At 39.8% G+C, this 16,469-nt stretch overlaps 1 protein-coding gene across 1 annotated transcript in view; it reads right to left on the bottom strand.

Annotated features, from left to right (window-relative positions):
• Positions 1-15,334, bottom strand: part of HTRA1 (HtrA serine peptidase 1) — a 45,504-nt gene extending 30,170 nt beyond the window's left edge. Inside the window, exons 1-4 of the mRNA XM_089683263.1 lie at positions 14,946-15,334; positions 13,933-14,409; positions 6,139-6,238; positions 4,143-4,350 (exon numbers count right to left, since the gene is read on the bottom strand). Coding sequence (XP_089539389.1) covers positions 4,143-4,350; positions 6,139-6,238; positions 13,933-14,380 — 756 coding nt within the window. The 5' untranslated portion in view covers positions 14,381-14,409; positions 14,946-15,334. The remainder of the gene's footprint in view (positions 1-4,142; positions 4,351-6,138; positions 6,239-13,932; positions 14,410-14,945) is intronic.
• Between the last annotated feature and the right edge of the window lie 1,135 nt (positions 15,335-16,469).

Here is a 16,469-nt window from a genome sequence, read left to right as displayed (position 1 = left end):
GTTTTATAGTTGATGCCACAGGTCTTAAATTTACTATGTGAGCTGCGGGATTTATTAGCATTTTCAATTGGATATACTGATGTTCTTTGGCAGTAATTTATGGCCACAGACAAGACTGCTGTGAACAGATCTGACATATGCATGAAGAAAGGTGGCGTATTTAAGCAAGAATTTAGAAACACAGTACTGAACCTTTAACTACCTCCAAAGTACTGCCCTGGCAAATGTGGCCGCCTAGGCCAAGACTGCTTCATCAAAATGTCAGATCCAGGGTAAGTGCAATATAGAGTCTAAATTAGATATTTATTGTGTGGCATGTTGTAAGACTCTGATGCTGAGTGTCAATAAATTTATACAAACCTCTTACAGTTGGAAAAAATAGTGTCAGCCTCTCCTATTAGTATATTCTAGGTTCCTCTGGTATTAGTCAGTGTGCCATGATGGGCACTTCTAAGACTAAAGTTATAAATTAGGCTTTGGGTGTACCTTTTAACTTTGCCAACTTCCAAAAAGGTCTCTTAACCTTGCCAACTTCCAAAAAGGTCTCTGAACTACCAAAAAAGTGGTCATAAAAAAATATGTGATCTTCTCCCCCTGGCTGTTAGAGCCTACTTATGACATGTCATTCCTCTCCCTTTGCCCCAGCAGCCTATTCTGGGTAGATCAAAAAAGAGTGCTGTCATACAGTCAGGGTGTAAGCACCTCAAAGTTGGCTGGCAAAGAAAGCAAACAAGGATATTTCAATACACATTCGAGGGTTATCTGATCTCCCTAGTAGCCACATCCAGTCTGAATTGGAGATCGGAATCAATGGTTATCACTGTTCCACCATATGGTGACCCATCTCAACACTAGAGACTGTCAAGGATCACATCAGGAAGATGTAACAAATAAAAGATTGTTAAGGGTTTTGCTACATTTGGGTCTACTGTGAAATGCTTAGCTGACTCGATCTAAGACAGCACGTCACCCAACACTAAAGCATAGATAGAGTTTTGCCTTTAATTAGCCACTTGTATTTCTAAGCAACAAAATAGTACTTGCCATCTCTCAGTTTGCAGATTTGGTAAAAGTACATTACCAATCAAGGATTGTTTCTCTTTCCCGTTAATATCAACCCCTTTTTTTGCATATTTGATGAAATAGAAAGCCATTTGAAGAACAGGTTGCAGGGCTTCTAGGTTAATTGTGAAGGACAAAGAATGGATTAGTTAAAACCACTTTGTTTGCCCTGGTGACCACAAGAAAGTAGGTGAGGGGACATCCAAAATTTTGTAGTTGTTGCCAGTACAAGAGCTAAGGGGAAAGCTTCCATTCATCCCTGTTCCAGGGAGAGCTGTCTAAGAAAGGGAATCCCTCATCTTGGGAGATTTCTCATAACTCCTTGTTGCTTCTCTGTGACAAAAAATGAAGGGAAGTTTCACCAATGGTACACAGACAGTAAACAAACTGACAAGGGTTTGAAACCTTACTTTATCCAAAACTAAAAAAAACAAAAATGGCTTTACCAGCTGTACTTACACCTTAACTCTACCATGTTTCATGTATCATGTCAAGGCAAATGTTAATTGTCCAAGACGTGAATAGATATGTAAAAGGTTTGAAACCCTCTTGATCAATGTATTGATCGATGTCTTGACCAATCAACACATCTCTCTGGCTTTTAACACCTTAAACATTTTAAAGCAAATTTTCAAAATACGGGTTTTTTTTTTTTTGGTTTAATGAATCCACTAAAACTTTTTGACAGATTATCTTGAAACAAATGTAGCAACATGATATATGAAATATGCAATACAAAGCCTTGATAAGCCAGAGGTATTTTAAAGCCAAGTGCTGTGGCCTGATGAAAGAAAATCAGACCTAAGGCTTTAATTGTCAAGTGTGGATTTGGAGGACAAAAGAAGAATTTGAAGAAAAGAACACTTTGCCAATAGTTAAGCCCTGGAGTCAATCTATTGTGACTTAGAGATGTGTGACACGCAATGGCACATTTATTACTGTATAGATAGAGGGAAGAATTGAAACTACTAAGTATCAATGAATGTCCTGCAATCAGTGATAAAACTGAACCTGAAAAGAGAAGATATAGTGTAGTTCCACATAATAATCATAATAATAATCCAAAACACAAATAAACTATGAACTGCCTCAAGAAGTTTAAGATGAATGCTTTGGATTGGCCTTCAGATTCCTCTGACTAGAATAGATTTCAAATATTTAATGCATGCAAAAGAGGGAGTCAAAAGAATTCATGTTAGAAAAGAATTATTGTTAGTTGTCTGGAGTCCTTGCTGCATGCCAACAGGAATGTAAAACCAGCAATACATATTACTGTCTGACCCGTAGAATTTCCATTAGATTCACCATCAAATTTAGTGGAGCCTGCCTGATTATTTACAAAATAAAAATTGTAGGCCCTCACATTACATAGTTTTGATAAATCAAAAAGAGATTGTAACAAAGTTTGTACAATCAAACTGTAAAGTGTATGACCAGCTTCCCTAAATACCGACTATCAGAGTACTTCATTTTCACATTCAGCAGACATATTCTAATGGTGTAGCAGAATTTAGAGAAATATGTCCTGTGTAAGTTTGTTACCAGCAGAGCTTTTTTCAGTAAGAAAATCACCAATACGTGTACTCAGTTGTTTTCATTTACTGCATATATCTAATTACCACACTGATATCTATACATCCATTGCACAACACAGAAGTTGACCCATTCTACCCTTCAGCACTGGCTCTTAGCCATAAGAGCAGCAGTGACCCAGGGCTGTTATCTACCTACAGTATCTGTATTGTCAGTTCTCTCTAATTAGAAAACATAGACCCATAGGTGGTATATGCAGAAACATTTGGTAAATACGAGCATGTAGTTATCAGCACAGTCAAATGACTATGTGGTCATTTAGTTACAGAGCTCTATTGTCTACAGACTGTCACAGAATTCTCCTGTCAGGCATTTATTCAGCTTCCACAGCGACAATGATGTGTTACTGGAGTATTTACCATTGCACAGAACAAGTCTAAGCATTTTATTTTAGCTCACTATCACTTATTATTAATAGGTATTTCCCTTACACCATGAAAAATTAGCACTCAGTAACAGTAAATAAAATGCTTGGCATAATTGGGCAATTTTTAAAGCTTTCCTTCACCCTTCAACTCACTTATTTTAATTGCTTCCCAAGCATTCTGAATTCTGTATCCAAACAATTGTGGTGTAAGTCACTTTAAAACACCAAAAAAAACAGTTGAAAAGCATGTTGGTCAATTTGCACCACAGTTTTATTCACCTAAATTGAATTTAATGTAAAAACGTATGGGGCTTCCATTGGTGATCTCTCATTTAAGAATATTGGTTCCCTAACTGTGAAGTTGATGATTTAGTTTCTTTACTTTCTGGGTCTCTGACCAGGAACAAATATCAAAATAAGGAATTCTGAGAGTTTTCTGACACTCATTTATAGCATGCATTTCCAAGTCTGTGACTCAAAACCATTGCAGCTAGACACAGTCAGGCAAGAAGCATTTTCAAAAGAAGGCAAGCAATACTAGTTGGCATATTTTTCTCATTGCAGAGTCACTTTAATCTACCAAAATCAGGAAAAACAATCAAACCTTTGCTGTGGGCTATTCAGTTCTACTCAATCAAGTCTTTATTCAACAGCTGATGGAAAGCTTCCAAAAGTGCCAATACTGTATATAGCCAGCATCAGTCACGTATTGAAAGCATCTGCCATCCTGGAGCAGATGTAGGTATCACTGCTGTTCAGACCTGTCAAAGCATGTAACTCTAAAAATATGCAATGTTCACATATTGACCAATGCGTCTAACAACAGAAAGCTCTACCAACTAAGAGTAAGCAAAGATGCATGCTTATATCAGATGTATTTACAGAGCATGTTTCATATTTACCATTGACTTATTAGTAATAATTAAATTCTGCAGATTGCAAACTTGACATTTGTAACAGAGTTGCAATCTCTTATAGCCATAAATGTTTGCACTGAACCTCCTCGGCAGAGGGAGGAGGCTCTGTTGAGCCAGATACCCAGTGACCCTGAAATGTATGGTGCCAGCTGAAGGTAAGTTCAAAGTTTACAGTGTAGAAGAGTACAAAAGATGTGCAATACCTTTGGCTTGATTTTAATGAGGGCAATATCAGCTTTTTCATCTACATCTATTATTTTTGCATCGTATGTGGACCCATCACTCCTCTCCACTTTCAGCCTTTGCTTGTTTGTCACCACGTGGGCATTGGTAAGAATCAACCCATCTTCTGAGACAATGAAACCTGATCCGCTGGCTGAGGGGATGTCACGCTTTCCAAAGAAAGAGAACCTGGACACAAGAAATGGTTGTAAGACGGTAGAATCCCAAGACAATGCACAAGTAACATATTACAAAAGCCTTTTTCATCCGGAGTTCCATGGAACTCTAGGGTTCTCCAGAGGCCACAAACGTTCCTTGAGCAATTAGGTGTCTCTGCCTTTCATATAAGTTACCACTGACACTTCTTTTTTTTTTTGAAAGATAGCATTCTTTCAACTAACTACCAATTTAAGGAGCATTCTTCCCATTGACCTTCATAAGGCCCTTCTCTCACTGATCAACAGTGCAAGAGAGCCCTCCTCCCAATGACCACTTTCCACTGACCACTAGGGAAACAAAACAATTTTCTTTCTGGCCAAATAACTGTTTATTCCATTTTATTGTTATCAATGGAAATAATTTTGTCAAATAAAGTGGTTACCAAAAATGTGAACTATGCCATATTCCTCATTCCTTTACTATTTCTTACATGCCAGATTACTGTTTATGCTATTGTACAGTGAGCTGTAAATAGAGTAATTATTAGAAGAAGCTCCTTGGGACCTGCCAGGTTGTTTTTTTTTTACATTTTATCATGTTTAAAATACAAGCCCATCACAAATTCTAGCCAAGTGACCATAAATTGAAGCCAAGAGGCCCAAAATTGGAGGTGTTGCAAAAAAATGTAATAAAGAATATATTAAAATGTATGCAACTGTAAAGTGCAATTAAGTGAAACAATCAACCAGAGTTCACCTGCTTTAAAAATAGGGTAGCCGGAACTAGGAGAAATTATTTTAGATTGGCTGTGGTGGGCACATTGTTCTTTGCCATATGTAGCAGTGTTGTTCAATTCATTTTGATATTTGCTATCACTTTAAAAAAACAAACCTTTTTCATCTACCCTTGTTTTTCATAAATACCCCTTAAAGTGTGTATAACTATTGAACCTATCTACCAAATATGTATACAGCTTTCTACAACAGTCTATATTCCTACAGTGATTTTTAAAGTTTATCCTATTATGCCTTTTTATTTCTATTATTTGGGACCATGTTAACCTGTAAATTAAAATTTAACTGAAAGTTGAAGTAATGATTAAGGTAAAAGTACCACTATCTATAAACCAATGTAATAAAAAAAAAAACAATCATTAGCACATATAAGTGCAATTATTAAAGCATATAAGTGCAATAATAGCATATAGACAAAACTCTGCATATCATATAATAAATCACTTTGCAGAGCTACTGTATTTATCCTGTGTACAGTCCTTCTGAGTGAATGGGGGCAAAATCGTAAGTTATTTTCTCTCCAGGTTGAATGTTATTTATTCAACAAACACAGAGTGGTTCAGAAAAATATTGTATTGCCACTTTTAGATTGAGGAGATGATCATAGTAAATATGTATTATTTATTTATTATTATTTATAAATAAGTATTTATTTCCTCTGATTATCAGATCCATCTAGTGACCATAATGCAGTATTTTCCTGATTCACACTATTCTGTATAAATAAATAACATTAAACCTTGAGAAAAAAAATGCCTAATAACTTTCAATTCTGTCTTCATACACACAGAAAGAATGGACATGCAGTTTCACAGGATGAATAGCTATACTGTCCATTGTTTTTATAAACACACACAAAAGTGTGTGTACTGCACAAAACAGGCACTATTTAAACACAAGATATACTGTACATTGTTAGGTTAACTTTTTCCATATGGTTACTAAACCAATGCATCCTGTATGACAAAAGTTAGTCCAACCCCATTTGAACTATGTTATATAACATGACGTGGCTGAGATTTACATGCGGTACAGCTCAATATGCACAACAGCTGGTGCAATCTTCTCCACCACATCAGCGATGAAGTTATACTTATAGCGAGGGCTGTCTGGATCCTTCTGACCTGTAACAAGAACAAAAGTGAACAAATGCTATATAAATGAGTATTATACATTAATAAACAGGAGGTAGTATTCACTAACAGCAAAAGTGAAAATAGGATAACATATCAATCTGGATCTTGAATAAGTGCCAGAAATATATTCCCAGGCTGTACTGTTGGCTGCCAGTTTCCATTTGTGTTTTTAAAGCTGTTATATTGCCCTTATCTTCAAATAGGAATTTTATCCAAGCATTTGTTTTAATTGGAACTGAAACAAGACATAATAATGACTACAAATTAAACTGACCAGTGCTCCATGTTAGTGCTTAAAGGGCAACTCCACTGTTCTGGCAATTTTTACACTGTAAGGCACAAAATAAAATTAAAAAAAAAAATAAATATGTAAAGAAAATGTATTACTTCTCATGTCCCTGTATAGTGTGTTAAAAAGGTCAGTACACCAAACAAAATTTCAGTTTTGGGTAGATGTGGGAAATTTAAACTACCAGATATTTTTCATACCCCTTTGGGACTTTACTGGTAAAATAGCCAAGCTTGAGTTCCAGAGTCTAAAGACCTCCTGTCATCATTGTGAGGGATTCCCACTCTCCCTGTTAGATTACATAATAATTTTATATTACAGGGAATGTAACTAGAGGTGCTGAACATGTAAAGTTGAGCAAGAACATCCAGAATACAGGCAAGAATTATGGCTGGAAGATCTCACTGTTGGGTTGTCCAAGCAAAAAAAAAAGCTAAGAGCTGACTCAACCTACCAGGTTCCACCAATTACTTCAGTATCACTTTTGGGTGGACTGACCCTTTATTAACTTTATGTGTTGTGTCCACTGGGATAAACTTAGGTTTTGCTTGTTGCTTTGTAGACACATGGAACATCGTGTGAACATTTTGAAGACAGATGAAGGTAACTGAAAACAGCTGTAGACACACTGTCCAAGAAAACATGTCAAATATGAACATTTCACTGTGGGGCGAAAAGCTTGTAGAAGTATAACTACAAAAAACAGGTAAAAACATTCTATTGAAAGGCTAATTCGAGCTCAGTTTTTTAAGTAAAAGATATAAGCAATAATCCAAAACTTGGTTCTTCTTTTTGTGTTTAATTTGTCAAAAAAGACTGCATACATTGTGGTCTCCACCCAAAACCAACCTTCCTTGATGTGTTTCACCACTGTTGGCTTGATCACAAGCATAGGGAGAGGTTTAAGTTTTTAATATAATGACTAATAGTCACAACCTCTGTTAAGTTTTTATTCCTGTCTATAGCTTCATTGAGTAGTTTCCCTTTACTTCTTGTTCTCCTGACATCAGGACAAGATTTGAGAGGGTATAGGTGTCACTGGACAAGAAAAGACATAGCACAATAAGAAACCTGGTAGCTTTTCTAATCCTTTCCCATTCTGCTAAACAAATTTCCTTTTTTTGCATTCTGTGTTCCAGTCAGAGAGATGCCTGACCAATTCTTGTCCTTGTGACACCCTGTCACTTGGACAGAAAGTGAGGGTAATTCTTCCCAATGGGGGCACGACAGCTCTAAGAACCCATCCCCACTCTGTACATAGCTAACAAAATGTTTGGCTTGAGTTCCTGTTACTATCTCTTTGAGCTGACAACACAGTGCCTCTATTGAAATCCTAAGCAGCATTATCTTTCTTGTCCATTTCTCTCTTCTGGAATACATAAGACCTTCCCCTCTCCACAACTCTGTAACACAAGGAAAAGGGGAAGTGTAGTACTTAAGGAAATAACTTAGGCAAAGCTGACAACACTTCTTGGGATCTCAGTGCAGCAAAAGCAGAGTTGTCAGCAAATATAGAAAGTTAGGAGTAGGGATGAGCTGGGTTTGGTGTGAACCCAGTTTGGCAAAACCCATGAGAAACTGTCTCATGATTGCATCCCTGCTGCCCAAGCCCCAGTCAGTTCAATCAGCTGCGACTGGAGCATTTCTGTATGCAGAAGAGGCAGGGATGCTTGTGACACCACTGGCCTAATATGGCACCATGGCCATATTTGGAAAATGACAATGACCAGCTTATTGGGCTGGAAAGCTTGAAATTATGTGACACCATCCCATGGGTTCTGCTGAATGGGGTTCAGACTCAACCAGGACTCATCCATAGTTAGAAGCTCTCTGGATTTCTAGCAAGTTCAATAGGTATTTTGTAACTTGCAGGGACAAACCATGGATAAATGTACATGTATTACAGAGATTTACTGAGTATGTTTTTTTTCTTACACTTTGATGTTCCCCACCTCTCTGATATATGTGACTTTGTAACTAATGGTAGTAATGGCAGTAAAATGACAAACATTTTTAAACAGTATTAATTATCTATCTTTTTCTCCTGTGAAGTGTTCAGACTGTGTTCACTGGCTTGATTTCCTGTCTGCGGCTATTCATAATTCAGTATGGAAAGTTCACATGGACACAGCTTTCCATGGTTCCAACATGGCAACAAGTAAAATATGAGCATTCCAAACTGGGCACAACATAATATTGTAATGAATCATAACCACTATTTACAAATTTATCATTAGCCAAAAAGTGTATGAAGAAACTGTGATTTAACAATTCGATCGTAATACCTTCATTTCTTCTTTCTACTTTTGCAGTTAAACATTTAATACATAATAAATACCACTTATTACTAGAGGTTCCCCTAATAAAATACCATTGAAGTGCTGCAAACAGACAAGGGACGGCTGTACAAAATGGGTAGCACCCTCCATGTGAAAATGCACTTTCCTGGTCATGATGGGACTGCTTTATCTTTTGGCAATGATAATTTAGCTGAAGTGTACCTGTAAAGGTATGAAAATTATTGAGCTGTTACCCACACATAATAGCAAGCACTCAGTGATTCCTGCATGCAATCCCTGCTGTTCTGACTAGGTTCATACTCATTGGCTACATTTTCCTGCTTTTTGATACACCTTTTAACATGAGTTGACATGTTTTAGGGCTCATTCACTCCAGTCTCTGGTGTGCAGTGTGATTCGGCTGAGATCTGCTCAGAGAGCTAGGCAGATCACACTGTTTTCTCATTTTTTTTTTAACAAACTTTATGAAGATTTCACAAAGATGTTCTATAAACTTACATTTTCAGCCTGCAGTAAGTACATTTTCTCAGCTCACTGTGCCTGCACACCACCACGACTCAGTGGTGTGAACCAGGCACATTTTGCCTTGTCCATGCGTTGAGACTGTGCTGTAAAAGCCACCCAATACAGTCCCACCACATCTGGTGTCAATGTACCTCCAGTGTGTTTTCATGCATTCTGCATTTTATGTTTGTCCAACAAAAGACTTAAATAAACAAGAGTTTGCTAGGGGGTGGGGCTTGTTGTCATTCTCTGAAAAAATCAATAAAATGCATGGTACATGTGTTTTTTCATGCTTTGCTATTGAGGTCTATGAGGCCAAAAGCACACATTGATGCACCATACTGCAAGCTCTTAGAAGTAGGGCCCTCTTGTTTTGAATTCTGTTGTAACTGTACTGTCTCCCTTTATAATGTAAAGTTCTCCACAAACTGTTGGCACTATATAAATACTTTATAATAATAAGCGTATATACCTGTACCATTTATACCAATACACAGCAGGGGTGTGAACTGGTCCATTATAAAAGAACGGCAGTCCTCTTGTTTCTTGAAACCTAAATATAAACCCTCTTAAAAGTCTCTAAAATTGAAGTGCAATGATATGCAAATGTTGACTTCCTAGTGTCATAAATGGCCATGCCCCCTCTTGCACTCCCTATTGGTCACTTAAATCTGCTCATCACATGGCTGCTCCATATAGAGACAAAGGAGGAAGGCCAAGCACCAACTTTTTAGATGAAGTCAGAGCTAGCAGTTCACATTTTATGGGGGTGATGACATTTTGAAGAACAGCTGGAATTGTTTGCAGACACCTGTGGGTGCCTGCCGCTACATTTTATAGCAATATACAGGTGCAGGTGCAGGTGAAGTTGAGCTTCACCAACGAAAAAAAAAAGAGATGACACATTGGGAGCTGAAGCCATGTGAACTACGCCTGCCGCGCTCTTCAAATGGTTGGCAGACCACAATAAGGCAGTCCCCTTGCACTGCTACTAAGGTTCATGTTGGTGGCCACAATTCAGCTATATGAACAGCGAGGCATGCACATGTATGGTTTAGCCTAATACACCTTCTATACCACCCAAGGGGCAGGCCAGCTAACTAGCTAACAGCTCCTTCCCTTTTCTTGTTACAATTTGAAAAGAATTGAACAATTGAAGAAGAAATCTACAGTATCTCACGGAAGTGAGTTCACCCCTCACATTTTTGTAAATATTTTATTATATCTTTTCATGTGGCAACACTGAAGAAATGACACTTTGCTACAATGTGACGTAATGAGTGTACAGCTTGTATAACAGTGTAAATTTGCTGTCCCTTTAAAATAACAACACACAGCCATTAATGACACTCTTGTGCATGGAGTTCACCAGAGCTTCACATGGTACCACTGGAGTCTTTTTCACCTCCTCCATGATGACATCACGGAGCTGGTGGATGTTAGAGATCTTGCGCTCCTCCACCTTCCATTTGAGGATGCCATTTTCCCTCCCCAGTGTCATGTGACTCGTTAGTGTTACAAGGTCTCAGGTGTGAAAGGGTAGCAGGTGTGTTAAATTTGGTGTTATCGCTCTCACTCTCTCATACTGGTCACTGGAAGTTCAACATGGCACCTCATAGAACTCTCCGAGGATCTGAAAAAAAGAATTGTTGCTCTACATAAAGATGGCCTAGGCTATAAGAAACTTACCAAGACCCTGAAACTGAGCTGCAGCATGGTGGCCAAAACCATACAGTGGTTTAACAGGACAGGTTCCACTCAGAACAGGCCTCACCGTGGTCGACCAAAGAAGTTGAGTGCACTTGCTCAACGTCATATCCAGAGGTTGTCTTTGGGAAATAGACGTATGAGTGCTGTCAGCATTGCTGAAGAGGTTGAAGAGGTGGAGGGTCAGTCTGTCAGTGCTCAGACCATACGCTGCACACTGCATCAAATTGGTCTGCATGGCTCTTCTAAAGATGATGCACAAGAAAGCCCGCAAACACTTTGCTGAAGACAAGCATGCTAAGGACATGGATTACTGGAACCATGTCCTGTGGTCTGATGAGACCAAGATAAACTTATTTGCTTCAGATGGTGTCAAGTGTGTGTTGCGGCAACCAGGTGAGGCGTACAAAGACAAGTGTGTCTTGCCTACAGTCAAGCATGGTGGTGGGAGTGTCATGGTCTGGGGCTGCATGAGTGCTGCCGGCACTGGGGAGCTACAGTTCATTGAAGGAACCATGAATGCCAACATGCACTGTGACATACTGAAGCAGAGCATGATCCCCTCCCTTCAGAGACTGGGCCAGTATTCCAACATGATAACGACCCCAAACACACCTCCAAGACGACCACTGCCTTGCTAAAGAAGCTGAGGGTAAAGGTGATGGACTGGTTAAGCATGTCTCCAGACCTAAACCCTATTGGCCATCTGTGGGGCATCCTCAAACGGAAGGTGGAGGAGCACAAGGTCTCTAACATCCACCAGCTCCATGATATCATCATGGAGGAGGGGAAGAGAACTCCAGTGGCAACCTGTGAAGATCTGGTGAACTCCATGACCAAGAGGGTTAAGGTAGTGCTGAAAAATAATGGTGTCCACACAAAATATTGACACTTTGGGCCCAATTTGGACATTTTCACTTAGGAGTGTACTCAGTTTTGTTGGTTTGTTTGTTAGTTTAGACATTAATGGCTGTGTGTTGAGTTATTTTGAGGGGACAGCAAATTTACACTGTTATACAAGCTGTACACTCACTATGTCACATTGTCGCAAAGTGTCATTTCTTCAGTGTTGTCACATGAAAAGATATAATAAAATATTTACAAAAATGTGAGGGGTGTACTCACTTCTGGGAGATACTGTGTGTGTGTGATAAGCACCTCTATTATAGACAACAATTAAGAAGCATAACAAACTGCAGGGACAGATTACAGATCATAAATTGAGATACAGTGTAATTTCCAAAAGAAGGTATACTCTTACATGCACCTGTGGTGTCATTGCCCTAAGATTCAAAACTTTTGCAGCGAAATTTCACTGTGGATTCAGAAAACCACCCTTAAACCTATACAGTTCATTCCCCTCCAGTATTTATTCCACAATACCCCGTCCTCTTTCAAATCATACAAATATAGTGTCACTCCACACCTTTTAAATGTGGCTAAAAGCCCTACCCCAAGATTTTGGAAACAAACTTGTTGTCCCACCCTACAAGATTGGTGGAGTGAGGTATATAGGGTGATGGAGGCAATACCCTTACACTGCTAAGAACAAACAAGAGAAACTTCATGACATCTGGTCTGGCTGGATGTATTATTCTCTTGAGCTTCACAGGCTAACCCAGCCTGATACTTGACCACTGAACTGACCATTCGTCAATGCTGGCCACACCTTCAGAAGTTACCTTCAGAAGTCATAATAGCCCTAATGGCTACTGCTGACCCCCTAAAGGGGGATTATTATTTTCTGCAATAGACTATACACTGACCTTGACTTTCCATTTTGCTCCTTATGCACGCATCTCTACAAGCGAGTAGACCTACTTTAGTTGACCTTATTGCATAGGTTTATGTTATTGTTTTTTTATTTTATCTTTTGATGTTCAACTGCTTCTTATCTGTGTTATCACCGATGTCCTATCACTTGGGTTTCATAAGTGGTGTGGTGAGATAGAATTCTACTGTCTCCTTGCCGGACGCTACTTACAATTGTTAAAATGTGGAAATGCAGTAATTGGAATACTTGCTACAACACATTTGCTGCTCTCTCTTTGTGATTCTATTACTTCTGTATTGTATTGAAAAATCTTCAATAAACAAAGATTATACAAAAGAAGATATAATTTTTAGTTTAGTGTTTCATGGCTGAATGACGCAATGTCAATAAAAATGTCACTGGTCTAGTGGTTCGCATTTCTGCCTAAAAGCACTTAGGGTCCCCCATTTGAATCCCAGTGAGGACACTATCTGCATGGAGTTCGCATGTTCTCACTGTGCTTGTGTCAGTACCCTCCCACACTCCAGACATGCTTGAAGGTTAATTGGCTCCTGTCTAATTTGGTCCTATGCATGTGAGTTAGGGACCTTAGATTATAAGCTCCTCGAGGGTAGAGACTGATGTAAGTGTACAATATGTAAAGTGCAGCATAAATCAGTGAGGCTATATAAATAGTGTAAGATGACTTAAGAAACAGAATGGAAATTATATTTAGAAAAAACAGAGGATAAAATGGAATTGGCTTAGCATGCTCAGATTCAAAAGAGAAGGCAAGATAGATTTCCAAAAGAAAGTTACTTCCAGGAACATCTTTTACATGTCTTTAATGCAAAGATTCAGTGGTTATACTGGTAAAGATTAATGTATATAGAATGTAACTATAGCCAAAAATTTAAATATTTGCAGCAAAAAAAACAATGTGCAGAATGTAGTGATGCTTGCAAATTGACTCCAAACTGATTAACAGTTGATAAAGGTTAGTGCAGTTTGCACATCCCTTTTAAATGACCTTAAAACAAAATCAGCATTATTAGGATTAATACTGGGGATCCAGATTGTCCTACATGTACAACTGAATATTTCAGTCCCCAGGTACCCTTGTTCTTACCTTGCTCGCAATCTCCTCTCTGGATTGGGATGATGGCTGCAGATCCCTGATTCTGTACAGCTTTACTCTCTGCCTGCAACTTGCATGAGCTGCTATAAGTTTTTCCATCGCTCCCACACACAGGCTGGGGAGATGGACACTGGCAAGTCCTTGTACCCCCCGCAAGCCCACTCTTCACACAGCGCAGAGCGGAGGCACAAGTAGGATCCGTTGGTCCTTCTCCACATCTGTCCCCCTCATCAGCAGCACATACAGTACAGCAGCCACAACGCAGTGCCGTCTCTCCAGATGGGCAGTTCGTGGGCACTGGCGAGCAGGAGGATGGATCACAGCGAGCCGGACAGCGGGAAACAGGTGATGGGATCAGAGCAGCAGGAACCCCACAGGACAGCAGTACCAAGACCCACAGCATTGTAATACTGACGCTTGACAATAGAGGGCACCACATGTGCAAATACCCCAGACACAAAATTGAACCTGGAAAAATAAACAGCAGATATTAACACTAATGATAGGGTTCCACAGTTCTACTTACTGAATCCAAAGAGTTTAGCGTTCTTTTGAAACGTTATTCAAAACAGCAAACTTTAAAAACAAAATGAAAAAGGCACAGCTACATGGATTCACTACATAAAATATAAAAAAGCTGGGTTATGGCTCAATTCAGGTGGCTTCCTTCCCTGAATGACATTACAGAGGTTAGTGTTGCTGGATCGCAGCATTAGCCAGTGCAAACTGAATTATTTTATTAGGCAATAGGTAACAAACGCCAGCAAACTACCAATGTACAGATTCCTGGAGTCTGAGCGCTGAAAGATCCAATCTGGACTCCAACACTGCACACTGCTATTTGCCTAATATATGAATAATAGTAAATGTCAAATATATAAACACATAATATAAAGAATGCAGTAGACAGGATCTCTCCTTACAAATAGTAATACAGTGACCTGGAGGGTGAAAGAAGTTTACAGAAAATAGTAGCAAGTGTGAAACATAGACAGGGTGTATACCAGCAGGTTGTCAGTGTGTGCCAGGCGCAGAGGCTGGATCCCAGCAGGTTGTCAGTGTGTGCCAGGCGCAGAGGCTGGATCCAAGCAGGTTGTCAGGCTCAGAGGCTGGGTCCCAGCAGGTTGTCAGGCGCAGAGGCTGGATCCCAGCAGGTTGTCAGGCGCAGAGGCTAGATCCCAGCAGGTTGTCAGTGTGTGCCAGGCGCAAAGGCTGGATCCCAGCAGGTTGTCAGGCGCAGAGGCTGGATCCCAGCAGGTTGTTAGTGTGTGCCAGGCACAGAGGCTGGATCCCAGCAGCAGCACACAGCTCCCTCTCCCTGCCCAGGAGAACAGCAATCTTCCCTTCTGTCCAGCCTCCTCTCTGCGTCCTCACAGCCCAGCACTGATTCAGCTTCTTTTATCTGGAAAAGCCCCAAAACAGCATTACTCCACCCCCAGTGAGAGAGCAGGGCAGCCAGCCAAGGATAGTGCACACAGCATGACAGAATATAGTACATTACCTGATACAGCACAGCCTGCTGAGACAAGACAGCAACACACAGAAACCCAGAATCAGCCCAGGACAGAGCTGAGGGCAACAGCAGGGGCAGTATACAGCATGAAGAGCAATGTAGAGAGACAGTGCAGTATACAGCATGGAGAGCAATGTAGAGAAATAGTGCAATATACAGCATAGAGAGCAATGTAGAGAGACATTGCAGAATACAGCATAGAGAGCAATGTAGAGAGACAGTGCAGAATACAGCATGGAGAGCAACGTAGAGAGACGGTGCAGTATACAGCATGGAGAGCAACGTAGAGAGACGGTGCAATATACAGCATGGAGAGCAGCGTAGAGAGACAGTCCAGTATACAGCATGGAGAGCAATGTAGAGAGACAGTGCAGTATACAGAATGGAGAGCAACTTAGACAGTGCAGAATACAGCATAGAGAGCAATGTAGAGAGACGGTGCAATATACAGCATGGAGAGCAATGCAGAGAGACAGGGACTCTGACAGGGTTGGGAATACTTAGGACGTAGCACCCTCAGTAGCATATTCGAATATTTCCTATTAATGCAATAATTTTGACTAAATGACAGTGGGATGGGTCATTTCTCCCCACAATGCTCCAGACCTCCATCAATGACATTTAATTACTTCTATTCATTTACAGTCAGGTCCATAAATATTGGGACATCAACACAATTCTAACATTTTTGGCTCTATACACCACCAAAATGGATTTGACATGAAACGAACAAGATGTGCTTTAACTACAGACTGTCAGCTTTAATTTGAGGGTATTTACATCCAAATCAGGTGAACGGTGTAGGAATTACAACAGTTTGTATATGTGCCACCCACTTGTTAAGGGACCAAAAGTAATGGGACAGAATAATAATCATAAATCAAACTTTCACTTTTTAATACTTGGTTGCAAATCCTTTGCAGTCAATTACAGCCTGAAGTCTGGAACGCATAGACATCACCAGACGCTGGGTTTCATCCCTGGTGATGCTCTGCCAGACCTCTACTGCAACTGT

This window comes from Staurois parvus, unplaced genomic scaffold (genome assembly GCF_062004578.1).
Source record: "Staurois parvus isolate SC_StPar_1 unplaced genomic scaffold, SC_StPar_1.0 ptg000303l, whole genome shotgun sequence".
Lineage (NCBI taxonomy): Eukaryota > Metazoa > Chordata > Amphibia > Anura > Ranidae > Staurois > Staurois parvus.
The sequence above is the reverse complement of the archived record's forward strand: the minus strand, read 5'-3'. Positions and strand labels throughout refer to the sequence as shown.